General features: G+C 37.4%; 1 protein-coding gene across 1 annotated transcript in view; it reads right to left on the reverse strand.

Annotated features, from left to right (window-relative positions):
* LOC308221656 (uncharacterized protein) overlaps window positions 1–20,456 on the reverse strand; it is a 42,629-nt gene that overhangs the window by 13,706 nt on the left and 8,467 nt on the right. Inside the window, exon 3 of the mRNA XM_080618823.1 lies at window positions 6,371–6,588. Within this exon, the coding sequence (XP_080474949.1) occupies window positions 6,371–6,524 (154 nt within the window). The 5' untranslated portion in view covers window positions 6,525–6,588. The remainder of the gene's footprint in view (window positions 1–6,370; window positions 6,589–20,456) is intronic.

Here is a 20,456-nt window from a genome sequence, read left to right on the forward strand (position 1 = left end):
GAGGCAACGATGTATTAATTACAACATACTGCGTGTTCTCACACAGGATTATTTAGTAGAGTATTGGCACTGAATGTTCCATAGACTATTAAAACCTTAAAGCAAAGAAAGGTCACAGAATCACTGTGGTTGGAAGCAGCCTCTTGAGATGCCCGAACCCAGCCCCTGCTGGGTCAGCTGGAACAGGTTGCCTACAGCTGTGTGCGCTCAGAGCTTTAGAATCTCCATGGATGGAGATTCCACAACCTCTCTGGGCAACCATTTTACACACGCACATTGTATATACATTATACTATACACACACACACGTATTTCTATTGTAAACTTACATAAATTGTATACGTCTATATCTAGATAGGTCTTTTAGAATACACTTTCAGGTTTTTGGTTTTGAGAGTTTTTTTGGTGGAGGTGGGATGGTGGTGGTGTTAATCAGAATATCTGAATGCTGTTTTCCAGATCTCACTGCTTTCAGCTTAGTGATTATGAAACTGCTGAATTTAAGTTGACATTTCCAGCTATTTTCTGTGCCAATCTATTACTTAAATCAGAACTTAAGCTTTCAATTTGTTGTTCTCTAGTCTTGCACTAGCCATCTTTTCTCCACTTCATCTTTCCTAACTCTCATAAGAAAATAACTTCTAAGCAGAGTAATCTACCTATTTACCATTTGGAGAGGAAAAAATACACCTAATCACAGATCTTAAAGACTGGGCAAAAAAAAGCCTTTTCATACACAAATACAAGGAGAATGCCCAAAATTTCACCTGATTTCCTAGTATCAAATTTGCAGCTCCAAATCTATTAACTGCACAGAGGATTAAGAATTTGTTCAGAAGCCATAAAGCTATGCCAAGAATGCATATTATCAGTGCTACATAATGAGGGAGTGGAAGGTAAGAGATAGCAGGCAAACTAATATACCCATGACTGTTCTACATGCTAGAAAAATTCCCCTGGTTCATCAAATTTATTTCAGTAGCATCATTAGGTTAAGTGTGATGTACGTTTCATTCAGTTATTTTGAGAACTGCCTGTCTCCCAGCTGGCTCTACCAGTCCCTCAGAAAGACTCAATATACGCCACTTGGAGCATGCATTTTTGGTTTGGTTTGGTTTTTTGAGGTTGGGAGTTTTCTGGTTTGGAGGTGTGTGGGGGTGGTGTTGCATCTTCCCCTTAATTCACTACAGCTCCCCACAAGCTCCAGTGGCCCCACAGGAAGCTGTCATTCTCAGCTGACCTTCAGTGCCTTAAGGTCTTTGCTCCTGAGTGTCGCTGTTCTTATGCAGCCAGAGGCACTAATTTCTTTGGGCTAATTTTCTCATTGAAATTTTACCAGTCTTGCTTGTACTTTAAGATGTTCACTGTCTCAAGGCTTTTTTCCTGACAAAATATCCAAGACTCTTAGCTCTTAATTATCTCAATTGTGCTGTAGAATATTAGCTGCTAGCCATAAACTTGCAAGATCTAGCAGACAGCCATGGTAGGCACATCACAACCTTTTATATCCTCCTCCAGTACAAAATACACAACCTCAAACCAAACCAGAACACAGTCCTGTGTCTGCTCTGGTTCTGGGTTTAGAGAAGCAGACACCCATTAGCTGGAACAAAATTGGCTCCCCACAAAATGTGCAAATAGGCACACTCACAACCTGAAATTATTTATAGCCGAGACAAAGAGCTGAAGCAGGCCTACGGAATGCTAAAGGACAGTCCAGGGCCTGTATAGAAGCCAACCAGCTCTCCATCCATTTTACAAGAATATAACCAGGCTCTCATCTGTGGATGACAACTGCACAGGAGTCATTTACATGTCTCTGTTTTAGAAACTAGTAGCCACGAGGAGATTCTGGCACAGTAGAATAGACAAAGAAGCCACTGCAAAGCCAAGAGAGGCTGCTGTAAGACACAGAAGCCAGCATCTTTTAATTTTAAACGTCCCTGGAAACAACTATGATTGCCTGGCTCCTTACACCCAGACCTTCACACCTGCCTCTACCAGCCAAAATTACATGCTCACCAATTCTGGGAAAGTACGAATTCAGCATCCAAAAAGCTTTACTCATGCAGTGCTTCCTTTCTTTGATGGTATCTGTATGTGCAATCCCTTTCCACCCATTGGCTCTAAAACAGCAGGTTGGAAGGCTGCAAGCAGCATCATTCCCATCCGCCCTCCTGCAGGCAGCAGCAGGCAGCCTATCCTTCCCTCCTTTCTCCCTTGCCACCTTCTGGCTCTCAGACAGAAGCTTGTGAAACTGGTGCAGTGCGTGGGTAGCATATTGTTCTGACTAGTACTTCAGCTGTGCCATGCTGCCTGCTACTGTGTCATTCTTCCTCCACTGCAGTCTAACTAAGCAACACCTAGTCATCAATCTTCTCCCTCCTGCTCCCAAACAGCCTCATCTGTGTCACTTCTCCCCTAGCAACCGTCCTGCCTAAGGACACAGCATCTTCATTAAGAAAGCAAATATTGTGTACATAACCTAGTGTCCTTCAGGCAGAGATGCAAACCCAGAGCATCTCAAGGCCACGGCATTCTGTTTCCCAACCTTCATTTCTGTGAGGAGCCTAACTGCTCACATGATGAAGATGGGCTATACACCAGTCATGGCCATCAAACTGCCCAATCACATGCCTGTCTTTGCTGTCCACTCAGCAGGTCACAAGTGTGAAAAGCAGAACCCATGCAAAGGCAACTTTTGCCGCTTTTTGGCAAGTAGAACAAGAGGTGGTCTCCAGAGAACAGGCACAGTAATATGCTGCAGTGAACAGGGCATGAGTTCACATGATCAGTGCATTCTAGGTATTGCCTAATTATCCAGAAAGATGCAGACTAATGAGAAACTGAAATTAATTTCATTAGTAATCCAGTGTTGCCCACAGCCATTAACCTGAAAACAGCTCAAAAGACAAAGGGGAATCCTAAAATTGTTACAGGCCAGAATACCAACATACAACATCCTGGGAAGATGATTCTTCATTATAACACATAAATACATTCACAAGCTAACTTCTATAAACAGTTTGTTGTTCTAACTTCAAATAATTGAAATCTTTGCTTTAGAGATGGTTCAGTCCAAGTATTTCAGCCTGCAATAAAACCTTTAATCTAGCAAATCAGCTTGAAAACTCCCATTGCTTGCCCTGCTATTAATATATGAAACATTAATTGGTCAGAATTTGTGTTTTACAGACTTTTTATGATGGAAGATACCTGAAAATGACATTAGAGAAGAATGTTGCTGCCCTTTCTCTCTCAATCTCCAAAGAAATTTGGAGAATTTCTCTCTCAATTTCCAAAGGAATTTCCAAAGAAATTTCTCTCTCAATTTCCAAAGAAATTCAGGGAATAAACACCTGCATGTAGTAAATGGCTGGAGAAGCTTAAGATGCTATTGCGCTCCAAGCGTTTGTTACTGATCCTCTCCTGGAAGTTCCAACTGCTTCAACAGAGGTGGCAGAGCACAGAAGTATTCCATTTTCAACTCAAGGGACAACAGCTTAGTCTAAACCCTGAAGTTTTACACCACAAAGCAGTGAACTATGCTCTCCTGAACTCCTACGCTAGCTCTGCAGTATGACTGTGATCTCTGGGGTCACACTGGGCATGGAAAGAGTGTAAAGTAAAATGTGAAAAAAGGACAAGGTAATAACATCTCAAGTGACTGTTGGCTCATCAGGCACACGCTTGCAGTGTCACTGTACGTTTCTGCTCCCCTATTGTGATTACCTCCACAGTAAACAAAACCAAAGCAAAGCACAGGCCTCTCACACTTCCAGTGTCATTGGAAAAGCTTGAAATGCAGTTTCTGTACTAACTTGTGCAAGCAGCTTAACTACACTGTGCGGAACAATACTAGAATAATTCAGCCTTCTACTGGACTACTGCCAGAAGACTCCTTCAAGTAAATGAAAGGTTTAAAGGATCACTACCAAAGCTCACAGTAAGCATAATGATTCCTGCAGAAAAATATTCAACAGCCCATTCTGTGACCTTCGTATGATCTCCTCCTCAAAGATGACATTAAAATCTTTGTGGGAGGCCTGATACTTGCTAAGGACAGATGCTCAAAAGTATGCTAACTCTTAAGGGAAATTATGATAAATATTGAAGAGTAGCAGTTCTTAAGTCAACTGGCACAGAGGAGTGAGGGGCAGCTTCTCAAATTATCATTTCCTCACCACCACTTTCTCAAGGAAAATACCTATGTTATTTTAACAAGCCAAAGCCCTTAAGCATTAAAATCTCCTGCTGCTGCCTTTTATTTGGAAGAAAATAAACAAGCAGCAGAATATACATGAAGACAGTACAAAACCTACCTACAGATTAGTTCACTAATTCATGAAATCACAAAAAACTTCCATGTTATGGGAAGAATGCCTAAGAAAAGAACTGTCCAATACAGGAGAATTAAAAATGAAATACTAAAGAGCAAACATGAGTAAGTTTAGCACCTGAAGGTACACACCTTGTTTTACCACTTGTTTGACAACTTTATTAGTAAAAGTATGAAGATAAAATGAAAGCTGGAGAGGGGCTTTTTACAAGGGCTCATAGTGACAGGATAAGGGGAATGGCTTTGAATTGAAAGAGGGGAGATTCAGATTAGACATTAGGAAAAAGCTCTTCCCTGTGAGGTTAGTGAGGCCCTGGAACCGGCTGCCCAGAGAGGCTGTGGCTGCCCCACAGTGTCCAAGGCCAAGGCTGAAGGGGGCTTGGAGCAACCTGGTCTAGTGGAAGGTGCCCCTGCCCATGGCAGGGGGTTGGAACTGGATGAGCTTGAAGGTCTCTTCCAACCCAAACCAGTCTGGGATTCTATGAAAACAATGAAATTAAGAAAAGGGGTAAGTTTGTACTTAGCACAGGCATAGCAAGGGCTGTCAAGAGAAACTGACAAGCTTGTCCATGTAGAAGGGATTTTCTCTGTTTAATTTAGAGCATTCTTGTGGTAGTAGCTTTCAGAAATGAAAAATGTGACTTATGTAGACTCAACATAGATACCTGTGTCCTGCAGTTCAGTTTTGCAGACAACTAAAAAAACCAACCTCATTTTCTAGAGCTATACTTTCACAAGAGGATGCAAAACCCCCACTACATTCTCTTTGATGAGATTTATGAGTTACACACTGGCATATTTAGCTTCATTATGAAATATCTTTAAATAGTATTTCTGTTGCTTCCTGCATAAAAAGGTAAAGTGTTATAACACACCTTAAAACAAGCTTCTGTTAGAGACATACCCATTACCAGTTTAACGTCAAATAGCAGCCAACAAAAAACAGTATTGCCCAAGTTACAATTTTTTTTCTGATTTATATAAAATAATTTTTAAGGAATATAGAGCCAGAATAATAATAAATTAATAAAATTATTAATAAACTAGCTGCAAGTACCTTAGTTTATAATACTCTGCATACATTATATCAGTTAACATAATATTCTGCATTTCAAGCTCTTCAAGAAAAAGGTAACGAAGCATTTGATATACATACAGCCTAGTAAAACATATCCCCATTTTTTCTACTTTGAAGCCAGGATATTCAGTTAGTTTTCTTCATACTTAATAATGCTTATACTATTACAACTAAATTAATAGCTAACTTTAGCTAAACCAATTTAAAGAAATTTACATCATTTACATCATTTCAGTGTTCCAAATATTTACTGCAAATACTGGAAAACAAATCTTCATTATTAAAAATACTCATGTGAGAAGAAAAACCACCAACTACCACAAAAAAGTCCTGCCTTCTCCCCTGTAAAAATGAGCCTGTGTTTGGATTCAGACCTAATTCCTCCTGATGCTTACTGTAACAGTGGAAATACTTTTTTCCTAAGTTGCCATGCCAACATCAACAACAAGGAAAGATGCTGGAAAGATTCCCAAAATGTAAATCTTCTTTTTCTTGTGTTGTTAAACCTTAAGCTACATGGTGAATTACACTTTCTGGGATACAGTGTGCAACTTCAATTCTGCATCATTTTTGCAGAAAAAAGATACATTCTTGATAATTATCCCTTTGTGTGTATATTATTTTTTGAATAATACAACTCTCAAAAACATTTAATTGAATACTTCTATTTTACACTATCTGTGGGTTTAAAACTATCTAAAAATATAAAGAACTCCATTCAATATGCCTTAACAAAGTACTCCAGTTGTGCTTTCAAGCCAGACTTACAAGTGAAGGTGATCAGGACAGCTTTCCTGACGAGCACTGTAGCACTTTAACTCTACAGAACATGGGTTGGGAAGAGCAAGTCAGGCAAATCAATTAACGGTATTTGAAGAAATCAAACATCATTATTCCCATAGGGAACATTTAAGCAATGTAGCAAAAATGAGAACAGTCCGTTGTGCACTCACCATTCTTCCGTTCATTGAGAGGAGGTAAGTACTGACTGGGCTGCAGTGAGAGTTCTTTGAACTCATGTGCAACTGCTTCGCTGTGAGGGCTGGGAGCAAGTCGGGTCAGTGATCCAGAGTCATCCTCAGCATCCGCCGCCCCCAGGTGATCCATTGTGGTAAATCCTCTGGAGACAGGGAGAGCAAGTGCTCTCTTAAGCACACGGGAGTGGATAAAACTAAGAAAGAGAGGAAAAAAAAATAAATAAAATGAGGCAGACACATTACTATTCTCATTCGGGTTTTGGTCAGTTCCTTTGCATACAACACTCAAATTTAAAATGATCCACACAGGATCCATAAATTTTCCAGAAAGACTACATGTTTGAAAAAATAGACTTAAGCAATGTATTTACAAGCAATTTCACAGTCCTTTGATGTTGAGCAGGACAGTTCCCCTGCTCAACTTTGACAACAACCACACAGTGTCAATAATCAGTATGGATAGCTTGTGCTCTCCCTTTTAGCAAGTGACATGGCCTGATTATCAGCAGAACATTCTATTTCTTCAGTAGCTTATATTGATTCAGCATTCTTTAATACATGAAAACATACAAAGGGCTTTTAATGTTTTGAAGCACCGCACAACTTTCATTCAGATCAAAAATCAACTTTGGTGTTAATGCAGGACTTGATACCAAAGAACTGTATCAGAACTAGTCTGGCCTCTCCAGAAAGGAAGTCTTCTTGCCATGATTTTTTTTCAAATTAACTTTACTGCATACTAGCTCCTTAGTGTAAAATACAGAATGGAACAGAAGTCCCAATTTATTATTTTCTTTCTATCATTAATATGGTCCTTAATCTACAGTGAGGAGAGACAGAAGTATGAATTACTGGCAGAAGCTTCTTATAGCTCACAGAACCCTATCAGTCATTAAAATTTCAATAAATCAGTATGGACTTCAATGAAGTTCATCCCTGGATTCTTGGAAACTCAAACCATATGAAATATTAACAATTCAAGAAGACCCATAACAAATGAAAAAATGTCTTATTATTGTTGGTTTTTTAGTTTTATTTTTCTTCAGAAACACTTCTGCTTGCCCATTCCCAACCTTCTATTTCAAACTTTGTGTATGCTGAATATAAATACTGTACATGCTAGGGTGTGTATTTAAAGGTTTTTGCAACGCAACATGTGTTTTGATGACCAGACCCAAAAGATTTGAAGTGTTACTTGGTATTTTAAGAAGCAACAAATGACAAAGAAGTTACCATGACCACCAAAGAACGGCCTTCACTCCAAAAGGGGTAATGCATAGTGTTGCTGATTTAAAGTGTCAATTAAAAATAAAAACAAGCGCTGTTTGATATATACCTCAGTAGAACAATGATGATGGTTAAGTGCATATTTTTCATTATTTTCCATAGTTACCAATTGGTGCTTTCACATTAAATGAAGACACATTAACTTACAGTTATGCAAGGTTTTTTTCCTTTGTTCTTAGCTTTTAGAAGCATAATTTACCCGGCTCAGATTCCATTTCCTGACATTACACTCTCCTCAAACTCCTACTCACCCATAAAATTAAGTACATTATTAACGAAGTCTCTTCAGAGCAGAATTTCAGGGAAAATTTAGCTGCTTATCTGATCATATTCCTAGCATTTTATCCACAATTTATTAGCTATGAGTTATGTCTTGGAATCACTTTTCAAAAAGATTAAACCACATTAGGTGTATTCACACCATTAAATCCTATGAAATTAATAGAAACACCTTCTTGTACTAAAGTTTTAACATATTAGGTTTGACTAACTCCTTTCTCCATTACGGGTAACTACATATCCTGCTATAAATTAAACCATCTCAACTTTAACAATTTCTAGAACAAACTGCTAAATTAGTTACATGTCCATTTTTAAAATGGCATTTCAGGAACATATGTAAATATGGTTTTACTGACCAGATGCAACTAAGAACACGGCGTGCAAGAAATATATACAACATATTAAATTCTACTGATTGCACCACTGAAGTGCAACCCAAAACAAGCCAACTTCTCACAAAAAATGTGCTTAAACTGTGGTTTGAACCTGACTGTATCAGGTTAGAATGACCTGGAGGTCATCTAGTCCATCCCCAATCCCGAGTAGGGCTACCAGCTGCTCAGATCTTGTCAGGTTCTGAACATCTCTAAAGGTGGTGATTCCACCACCTCTGGGTAACCCCTCTATGAAAGCTTTGCCCACCCCCTGTGAACAGAATTTCTTCTCCTGCAACCTGGGGCTGCTGCCTGTTGCTGTTCTGCTCTAACACAGGAGATGCTACTGATTGTGACTCTCAGATCTCAGATTTTATTGCAGTTTCATGCAATCCATGTACTTATCATTATGAAACTCTAAAACAAAAGTTCTCCAATGCAGAACTCTAACCCTAATTAGGAAGTTTCAGTTCACAGTAGAGTCTCAGATACTGCAATTTCCTTGTCTTAAATCGTTTGGATAAACAATTTTAACCACTAAACCCAAAATCGTTTAAAAACCAGCAAGCATAAACATCCACTATTTATCAGTTTACCATCCTTTACAGAATTTTACAGGAACATGCTTCTAGGAAGCAAAACTGAACAGGTTGCAGCATGTACATTGAAATACCACAGCTGATGCTTCTTGTTTCCTCAAGCAGTTGTCTACACTGATTGACAGAACAGGATGAGGTCACTACCCACTATTCCATGCAGAATACTCTTTGCCTCTTTTGCTGCAAAGGTGCTGCAAACTCCTTTACTTATAGGCTGTAGGCTGTTAAAAATCCAGGCATCTTCCCAAATGATCCTTTAACACTAGAACAACCTTTTTGCTATGTTGCTACATCATCTGTAAATGTAAGACACTCTAGAATTCCCAGAGAGCCTGAATTCTCAAATTCCTCAGTCATGTATCAAATTACATTGGCTCTCATTTCATTTTTACTGATGAACTGCTATCGTATGAGACTACAGAAATATTTTTGAACTTGGAACAATGAATTGTCTTGACCTTCCCCTCCAAAAAGAAAACACACACCTCCACCCAACATCTATAAGGGTTTTTCTGGTAGAGAGAAAAAAGTCTGTGACCTACATAGTGGCTCAGATATACTACGATTAAACTGACAGGGCGGAGACTGAGATGAGCTCTTAGGCAGAAGTTCTTCCCTGTGAGGGTGCTGAGGCGCTGGCACAGGTTGCCCAGAGAAGCTGTGGCTGCCCCACCCCGGCAGTGTGCAAGGCCAGGCTGAACCGGGCTCGGAGCAACCTGATCTAATGGAAGGTGTCCCTGCCCATGGCAGCGGGTTGGAACTGGATGAGCTTTAAGGTCTCTTCCAACCCCAAACAATCTGACTTTATGATTCTATGAACAGAATATCTAAACAATACTGTAAAGATGACAAATTATACACTTGTATTACTAAAATGTAAACAATTTGTTTCTTCTCTCTTGTTCTACTAAAATCTAATGGAGAACTCGGCTGTTACTGCTCATCCATGAAATTACTAGTTTGTCTTAGGCAGGTTTTCTTATTGATTGTCAGAATAATTAGGAAACGTAAATAAAAATAATTCTGATAAATACCTTTTCAAACAGACAAGAAGAAAATAAAGACATCTCAATGAAAACATCTTTTTACACTGTTATATGTATCAGATAATAACCCACTACTGTTTTTTAGCATGCTCATTTTAGCTGCTAGAGAAGATGCATATAATTGCTTTATCATCAGCTGGAGGTTACAACCAGCAGCAATTACTTCACATGAAACTAGACTTAAGATATGCAGAAAGCCTCCTGTCTATCTTCAGTTTTCAAAAGCCATGCTTCATTCTGACATTTCTAACAGAACTGCTTGTTCGGACATCAGCAACTCAAACACACAAAAAGAGTAAGTAGAAGAGAACATTAGTTCACCCTGATTGAAATCTAATCCTGTACAGTAAATACTTTACCCAGTCATTAGGTGCAAGAGTGAGAAACATATCTGATTTAGAATTTAATGTACTGTGATACTGTCATATTTTAAAGATAACACATTTGCCTCCCCTTTCTAATTTATTTGAAACTTCCTCTATCTTGAAGAATTATTTCATATTTGCCATTTGCATTTGCAGATAGTAATTGTTATCTAGGTAACCCCTGACTTTAAGCAGACCAATACACAGAAGCATATTAATAACATGACTGAAACTCAACACTAAAATGTGCGCAAGAAAAATACAATTAAAAAATAAAAAATTGGTGTATTAAATTCTCGGTCTTGTATTCTGCATAATCGAAGAAAGCCCCATTTTATACAAGAATAATCTGATAGCCAGAAATAAATTGTCACTTCAGGGGTTTCCACTCCTTTCCTTGAAACCAAGATATCTAAAGGTTTATTAAGTTGTACAATCATCATCCTATTTGGTATGAAAATCATTTCTACTTAGATAGTGTTGGAAAGTGTAATACCAGCTTATTTGTAGCGACTAAAATTAAACTACTCCATTTTTCCAACAGTCCCAAAGGATCTCAGGTTTGGGGGTGGTTTTTTGTGGGTTGGTTTTGGGTTTTTTCAGGGGGTGTGGTTTCGGGGGTTTTTTTGACACAGAATTCAGCAAAATGTTTAAGAGTAGCAAAGTGAAAACTAGGACAGAATTATTTTCCTACTTAACCTTTGGAATAGACTATCAGAATAGACTGTGCAGCAGCCCTGCAAGCAATGCTTTGGTTCACATGTATCTGACAACTACACAGAAACAGTGTTCTAGTACTGGCAGAACAGAACTCCTGTACAATGTATGAGTCTTATGTAAGTGTTCTCACAGATTGTAGGTGGTTGCTATCTTTCTGAACTGCTGAAGACAAACGCTTCTTTTATTTTTAAACATTTTATCTTCAAAAGACAAAGTCTATTTCCTCAGAAAAATCTTAGAAGGGGAAAATCCATACTTCCCTGCCAGCTGAGACACTGGGACTGGCATTTTATTTGGCACAAACAGAAATCTGGATGACACGTAGGTAGTAAATCAGCTTTTATTTTGGAAATCTGCTGGAAAACGGTTCAAGCGTCATAGTGAATTCAAACTCTAGCCAAGTCAAATGGCTGACCTCAACACTGCTCATTCATTTACATTTGCAAGGAACTTAGCTCCCTATGCACAGCATCAAATTATTAATAGTCACACCAGATTAAGTATTAGCAATACCAGGTTCCAGTGTGTAACTTACTAAGAATCATGGTGTGAACATCAGCAGTCAAATCACCTAGGTTTAAGTTTCTCCATTTATAAAGCCCAGTACAATTTTAAATGATATTGCTGCAGTTTGTAATACACCAGAACCCGCAGTGGGAAGAATACTACAATTGCAAAATACTGGGTTTGGATTTGGTTGTTGTTTTTTTCTTTTCCCTTCAGTGTGTCAGGAAACACTAGAAGAGACATTTTAAAAAGCTGAAGCAGCGCATGCAGCAGGCTAGTGTGACAGTTGCCAATGAAGGTCATTTGCATTAAGCTCTTGGATCTCCTTGTCAATGCGTAAAAAGAATTTTGTATCTGAGGTAATGTGGCAAGTCACAATATGAGACTAACCTGGCAATTCCTCTTTCCATCTCATAAAGGCAAAAAAACTATGCTTTACAAATGCAGCTGCCCTACCAAGCGTATAGATATGCCTGCAGCAAACTTCATTTCTAATCTCCAAATTAGCTGAGTCTCAGTGGTCAGACCCTTGGAATGCTCAGTAACCTCCCTGTTTTGACAGGATCAAGCAGGACTGGGACATAAACATTCAAAATACGCAGGAACTGAAGTTCTCACTGAACAATACAGTAACTGTAAGCTAAGAGAGTCACTTCCCAGAGACAAGAACTGGGGATGAAATACCCGTTTCAAAGAGAGGAAGAGCTGCCGTGCTTCAAAAGGGTGACTCCTCTTGGCATGCTGCCTATCAGCAAGGGTGAGAAGAAAATTAACAAATAGTAGGGTTGGCTGCAGGAAATTCATCTCTAGTCAGTTCCTGCAGCAATACTAAATCTAGGTGTCTGCTACAAAGACAATAATGCCTAGTACGTAACGGTTTCTCTGTAACCTCTAAAGTACAGCACTTTCTCTTTGGTAGACACTAGCACATATTGTACTTGCACAATTCCATATCAGCTCTGCTTACGTCCTCGTACATGTCTGAGATCTTACTAAATTCCTACATGAAAAGGTATTGTAATTGTTCTGAATACCTTTCTCTGCACGTCTATACAAAATTTCCATCCAAACGCTAAAGACTACTTGTATTTCATTATAATATTGAAAGATAAATAAGAGTAATAAAAACCAGCTTTGGAAATACTTACAAAGTATCTAAAAAGCCATTTAAATCTGTTCCTCTAAGTCACTAACCCGTCTTTTACACCGAGTCTCACATATTGGTGTTTTGAAAAGAGTAGAGATGTAAAAACCAAAAAATAACCTTTTGCATGTAGTACCACAATTTTAACAACAAACTTACAGAAAAGTTCTTTTGTTTTTTTCTTTTTCAGCTTCCTCAGGAGGTTTCAAGTACAAAATGAACATAGAAATGGACAGTATTTGTTATGAATAAGTATACAAATATGAATAAGCATAAGATTATGAGTAATTTAACTGGATATGTTAATCTAATTCATCTTTTACTTTCATAGTTTCACTGATTAGAAAAGATGTCTCAAATTAAGTCTGCCTCTGTTGCAAGAACAATGCTTATTCTGTTGAAACTTAGGCCCCTCATTTTATGTATTCCACAGTGGATTAAAAGACCAAAAGGCATTTTAATGAAAAAAAGTCTTGAAAATATTCAACCATTTCAGTATTGCACTTCACACAGCGTAGTGCTGTTCCTCCTCCCAAAGAGACATCACCACTGCTGACAACCCACTGCTGCTTGCAACTTTGGCAGTTAGTCTCTTACACAGCCTTTCTCATTAAAAATAGTTTGGATGCAGTATATGAACTTTGAAATGACTACTGACATTAAATTATTATACTGAAAGAGAAATTGCAATCCTACAGTTAAAATATAGTGTTGATATGTTTATTAGTGAAGATAAATTTTGTGGCAAAATAGCAGAGAGGATTTAAATCATACAGCTATTTTTACAAAGGTAATTAAACAAGTGCAGAAAGAGATGAGAAACCTCAAGGCTGACTAACTGAGTAATCATCTTGGATCATGCACTGTCAAAAAACTCACTGTTACTATTCATTTCTTTGAAAACCAGTGTGCAGAACTGAGGTCCTGTCATGCTTCTCACCACCTCTGTAGCTGGAATGACATGCTCCTTAAAGGGGCATGGAGTCAAGACTGGACTGAGAAGTATTTCTGATAAATTCCCTCTCTTATTTAATACACTGAGATTACATTTTGTACTGTCTACTCTAGCTAAATGAGTACCACCGAGCATAGACTAAAAGACCTCCAGAAACTCATTCAACACTTTTGCATATTTTGATAATATGACTGAGATTCTCTTTCCTAATTCTTAGCAGGAAATCTTTAAATCTTGGACCAATCAAAGTCTGAAAAGACATAAGCTACACTGGCAAACGCACACCAGAAACTAGGTAAAGTACAGAAATTACTTCTGTCTGGACAGAGGCAAGGGATGAGTCAACAGAATCTTAGATGATAACACTCCTTCCTGCACCATCTCCAGGCAAAAATAAAGGTGCTTCATTTGTAAAGGGAGACATGGCCTAACTGTGAATTAGTTATCAGGCAGAGTGTGGAGCTGTTATGAACAGCGACAGCCTCCCACACCTTCCTTAGAGCTTGCGGAAGTCAAAGCTTGCCCTGTTGCTCTGCAGGGACAAACAGGTGATTTAACTATTCTTTTTTCACATTCCTGCCTTCTCAAAACTAACCTATTCAAATAACATTTAGTAGAGTCTTTTGGACTTCACATAATCCTTCAGTGGAAAGGACAGAAACCGTAAGAATGTTGTGAAGTTAGAGTTTAAATACTTTAAATTCTCTTAATAATGTTTTAAGTAGATACAAAAATTTATCTTCTGTGTTCACATTTTGTGGGCTTTGAAATGATAATTAAGAATAGAATTTATCCAAGATGCAAAACTTCTTACAAATGTAAAGCAAGGCAAGGTTCAATACACCTAATATTCAAGTCACTAAAATGAAACCAATCCCTTCAGATGACAATAATGTTTAAACTGGTTACTAACTATCTAAAACATTTCAAACCTACCGTCTTCCTTTAAGAAGCTATTCTGAAAACATCTTTGCAGCATGCACCAGAAGCAATACACAAATGGTCTGATGGACCAAACAAAAAAGCAGAGTTTAGGATTACCTGCTTCAAAGATACTACACAGTCAACAACCACCTTCTTGAAACAGGAGTATGAACTGCTCTGCTAGTCTATCATGTGAAAGGGAGATATGGTCATCCAGGTAGCTGTGCAAGCTATTAAAACCAAGCATCAAAGCTAAGATCTATTAATTCATATGGATCACCCAGAATATCTTTTAATACACCTTCTACTGATGCAATGCTTTATAATTATATAACCCTACACTAGCTTAACTTAATAGTACTCTTTGTAGCAGAAAGTTTATAAAGACTTACGAAATAAGAAGCAAATAAACCTAGGCTCAACTTAGAAAATAAACACAAGGTCATACACATAATACCTAAATATAGCAAGACAAAGAAACAAAGCAAAACAAAGAAACTGTGCACATTATTGGTGTGGAAACAAACTGCTTCTAGTTTCTCATCCTTACACATCTCTACACATCTAAATTACATCTCCTTTTCCCAATAAAATGTGACATATGATTGCAGAAGCAATTTATTTGAATTCCAGTTAAAAAAAAATAATCAAAAGTTCTTAATATCTGTTTTAATATGAAGCACATAGCAGCAGTGTTCAAATTATTGCAAGATGAACTCAGATTTACCTGCCAAAAAGCAAGTTCAGTTATTCTGGTCTATGACAGAACTTTGTGGAAGGAATTAGCTCAATAACGTGTTCTATCATTTTCTGTCACCAGTAAACATAACCAGTGTAGCCAGCAGAATCTATTTATGTAATTGAAGTTGGCAACATATAAAAAATCAAAACACAAGTGTTCATTTTGGTATTATAAAAGCACTTGATAGCTGAAGTCTGCAGTAAGGGTCAAATATTATATTAGCACATCATACAATTGCTAAACATTATAGTATCATGTTCTAGAAGTGGGCATTCGGTAGAAAAAAAAAGGAAATTAAAATCTGAAGAGCTTTTTGCAAGAGGTGTTCTGACAGTTCACAAAATAATGAATTAGTTATTTTTAACAATACATTGGATCTTCATCTTTAACAATTCCTTTACATGTTCAGAGTACTTTCATCACCAAAATGCTGATCTATCTTAAAAATGAATGCTGGTAGAGAAGCTAAGGCATTTCAGAAAAGGTTAAATCTCCACGATTTCATTTGTTTGCTTAGCTACTTTAAGATGTTCCCATTTATGACTAAGCTGCAGGTGCTATTCTGTTTATTTTAATGCCTGTAAACCAACCCCTTGACTTGAACAAAGCAAGGAAAGCATTAGGATCCAACTTTGAGAGGAAGGAACTGCAGGACTGTTTCCCGTTAAACATGCTACTTTCTAGCATCCTTCGTAAGTATGACTGGCCATTACACAAGCATTTCTATAATATTATATTTCTTGATGATACATAGTTTGCTGCTTCTTATTTCTATACACTGTTACAAAGATCAGCAACATGTTATTATTATAATATTTGGTTTACCAAATACTGATATTTGACCTCTTAGAAAAATACAATCAAATTCTACACAACAGAATTTATTATTCAGATTCAGCAATAAACTAAATACATGAATGCAAAATAATGTGGCAAAATTACTAGCAGCTCCATTTGAGGGGCTCTTGCAAGTATCATAATGCTTGTGTTTGAACTGCAATGCAGTGCACATGTGCAGATGATGCTCAGTTCACCCCCTACTCCCAACCTTAGAACAATTTAGAAGATCTGTCTCACAAACCTTTTGCTGCATATTGGCTTCCACCAGCACAGCTGCTTTCAGATATTAAAAATGACGCAATAACTTGAATTAGCTCCCATGGAAGCCAGTCAACTTGTTGCTCTTAATTTCTGAAACTAAAACTCGTAAAACATAACCCACTAACGGACAAAAGAAAAGCTTAGAAGGTGTCCAATTAATGTTTAAAGAAAGACAAAATCATCTTTCTGTATCTCTTAAGTGGCAGCGATTTGCCATGCATTCTTTATCTGGCTTATGCTATGTGCATAAAGAGTTCATCTGGAATATTCTTTTCTGTTCTCTTCTTATTTATGATGTTACCACCCTGTAAAAAGCATGGCAGACCATTATGATACGTATTTAATTGTCCCAAATGATTTGGTTTACTTTGCAAGTTACCACAAGTATTTAATCTTCTCCTCTATTTTATTTAACTAGAAAGAAAACAGAGGCCTAATAACAAAAAATTAACAAGTTCAAGGGGCTATCTCTTCTTCTCAACAATTCAATTTACACTGGAGGATGTGACCCATTTTGAATAGCAACAGAAGTACCATTAAGGGCTCATTAAAAAGGTTGTGGAAGTTTTAAGATTTTCTTTTTTTTTTTAAATAGTGCTGCTGTCCTGCTTAGATAAAACCATTGGGTGAGCTACAACTGTAAGATTTAGTGCTCCCAAAGATAACCGACAGCTACATACATTAAACACATATATTCATTCCATGCATGCTCATCCTTCTCAACTGAACAGAGGCAGTGACACAAACTTCTGGCAGTTCCTATGCTATTGCCAACTCTTCTACTCAACATACGTAAATTGTTCTTCACCGTATTCATCATAATCCTGGAGCCAGAATGAGGTCAATATACTTCTCATTTCTGATAGCCAAAGCTGCTACTGAAACTGGGCAAGTATGATCATTTGCTTCGTTTAAAATTACTTCTTTGTATTATGAACTTTATAAAGCATTTAAAATGGAAAAAGCACAGTTGTTTCCTCACTTGTATACCAGCTTTCATTTAGATTCATGGCTTGAGGACAACCTCTTCCCTTCTCAGTCTTCAGCTGATACTTTCTCCAAGTTACACCTATTGATAGAGCAGGGTTAAAGAGCAGTTGCTACATCCTGCCTGGAAGCAAACAGAAACAGTGTCACATTGCATTTGGCTTTCAGTGACCCACTGCTCAATTGCTCAAGTCCCACATCATATTAAGTGGCCTAATTTTTTACACAACAGTGACAAAGTTGTAATAGATATACTCCTTGCAGTTATCTTCCCAAGAATTAAATTCAGGGGTTTTATAGTTCCAATAAGGATGCATACTAAAAGATGCTAATTCCATGCATTTAAGGAATTTTTCAAGTAGAAAAAACCCCAAACCACAATCCTCCAGGTCCCAGCTTCCTAAACATTGGAAATCAAGCATGAGGACATACCACAAATGAAGCATTATGACTTTAACAGAAAAATAAATAAATTTTGTTAAAGACAAAATAATACTCTTTACTAAAAAAAAAGCCAAACTTTTACTTCTCAAACTGAGAACATTTCTTCCAACAAGGCCCATAATACTCTCTGTGAACAGAGTAAGACAACGGAAAGGAAGATCACTTACTGTTTCTTTATAAATACAGAACCAAGATTATAAGTGATCAAACTTAATCCCCAGATCAGCACCCATATTCTAAAATAACCAGAAAAAATATGTTATTCGTATGATGCCTGAAAACTCTAATGTTCAAAACAGTTTAATGCTATAATCCACAGTCCATGCCCTCAGTGCTTTAAGAACCAATTTCTCACGATCTCCAAAGCTAAAATGAACTCAAATTCCATTTTCCTTACTGAAATCAGCTAAAGACTAACAGAGCAGAAACTCTGGGTCAGGAGAGTTTATGTTGCCTAAGGCCACTTTCAAAGAAGTCTTATCTGTCCAACTATCGTGTGTCCCAACATTTCATTCCCCACAAAGATGCTTGTTTAAAAATAAATAAATAAATGGATAGATGGTGACCATGAATTTGCTTACAGTACATTTCTGTACCAGTTGCTAGACGTAACAGCTGTAACACATCTAAATTCCGTATTTCTTGGGATTTTCTCATACAACTTGAAGTGGAAAAAAAGCCATTAAATCTTTCCCTTATAAAACAATCATAATTCTAATCTCCCTCAGTTATAAAGGAGAGAAAAAGTCCTCTGTTCATGCAGAAATGGTGGTAACTATGAATAAGCTGATCAAGAAACAAACACAATGACCTTCAGAAATAGTTATCATCTCAAGAACCACTCAACAAAAAGTTAAGCAACATAGAAAAAAGGCTTCCTCTATTTAAAGATAGAAATTTCACGTTTAGACCTAAAGATGAGAATGCCTGACTGCAACAGATTATTTCCTTCACTCAGTTTAGACTAATTACTTCCAAAGATCTTTAAGGAAAATAGTATTTAGCAATTTATGATGAAAGTAGTAACACAAAGGATCAGTTTAGAGTGAGTGTAAAAAAGAGACAGTCCGTACCCACCCCTCGATTTGAAGAATGGGCTATTTCTGAATTAACAAGGAGACACCATTGCTGAAGTCTGCTGTATTAATAAAACGCTACCTTATTACTACAGAACTTAAACATCTCTAACTAAAGCTTATTCCTTAATTCAATATGGAACACATGCCCCCACTAGTGTATTGCCTTCCAACGATTACAAAAATTAAACTGTAGTTACTAAGTAGGGGCAGTGGCACAGTGACTAAATACAGGGCATTCCCATTAGACCCACCAAGCCCACTGCCAGATGTGCTGGCTGATCAAATCACCAGCTCTTGGCTGGTTTTCACCACCTCATTTCCGGTTAGGGTGATCCTGTCCACACTGTGGGGCTGTTGGCATGGGTGCTCCTTACCCACAGGGTGCTCCATCAGCTGAATGAGTCTGAGCAGAGCTACCCTGGCTGACATGGCTAACCTGAACTCAAATGGTTGAGGAGAACAAACCCAAGCAGGCAAAAAAGCTTTGGTAGGGGTAGAATGGAGAAGCTGAACCAAAGGACAAAGTGCATCACCTTTATCATATTTCAGTAAGTTATGTGGCTGAATAGTTCTCTGTCCTCAGCCGAAAATGTACTTCAAATGTGGAGTAAACTTCCATGAGCTTCAGTAAGCTAAAAGAATCCTTAAAATACAGACTGAAATATTTTTTAATGTATTTTCCTAATATTCTTCTGCACAATGCTAATGGAAAAGCTCTTACTGAACATTTCATGAACACATCAAGACTAGAGTAACAGTCAATTTACAAACTCACGAGCCTAAAAACACTTCAAGCCATAATTTCTCTCCCACATAATAATTTTATTTGTGTACTAGGCATTTTTGGTCTTAAGCAGCATAACAGAAAACATATCTGCTTTTGTATTCCTTTTGATATGTAAGACACTGCCATTATTTAACAGTCAAACATAACTTCTTGGGATGAAATATGTTTCAAAACACTTAGGTTAGACACATTTACTAACACGCAATGCATTTAACCACAAATAAATCAGTAAAAAAAGGCTGAAAATTTGAAGCAATACTGCTCTTTCCTCAAAGATGCTTTTTTTTTTTTTTTTTGAAGAGCATAAAATAGATTTTTTAGGAAAAAAAAAAAGCCTACAGAAAACCCACAACAAAACAAAAAAAAAACCCACAAAAACAAATACCAACAAAATACTACAAAGTTTAATAAGTAAACCTGTTGGAAAACTACTGATAATGTGATGAAAACAAGATATGCATTAAACATTATCTGGTCAGACAGAATTAGTACAGCCCAGGTTTCTCTTTTGCTCTTGGCTTATTTTCATTATTTCTTCTCTGACATCGAGTCTTACCATTTCACTACTTGCTTTCCTTCTCAATTCCTCTTCCTGAATGCTCTATTTTTTTAACCTCCATTTATCACTGAAACACTTCTCATCTCAACTTCCACCTTACCTCTCAAAAATGCTCTGTATACTATCCGTCCTTAACATATCATAGAATCATAGAATAGTT

Source organism: Psittacula echo (assembly GCF_963264785.1).
Source record: "Psittacula echo genome assembly, chromosome: 5".
Taxonomy (NCBI): domain Eukaryota; kingdom Metazoa; phylum Chordata; class Aves; order Psittaciformes; family Psittacidae; genus Psittacula; species Psittacula echo.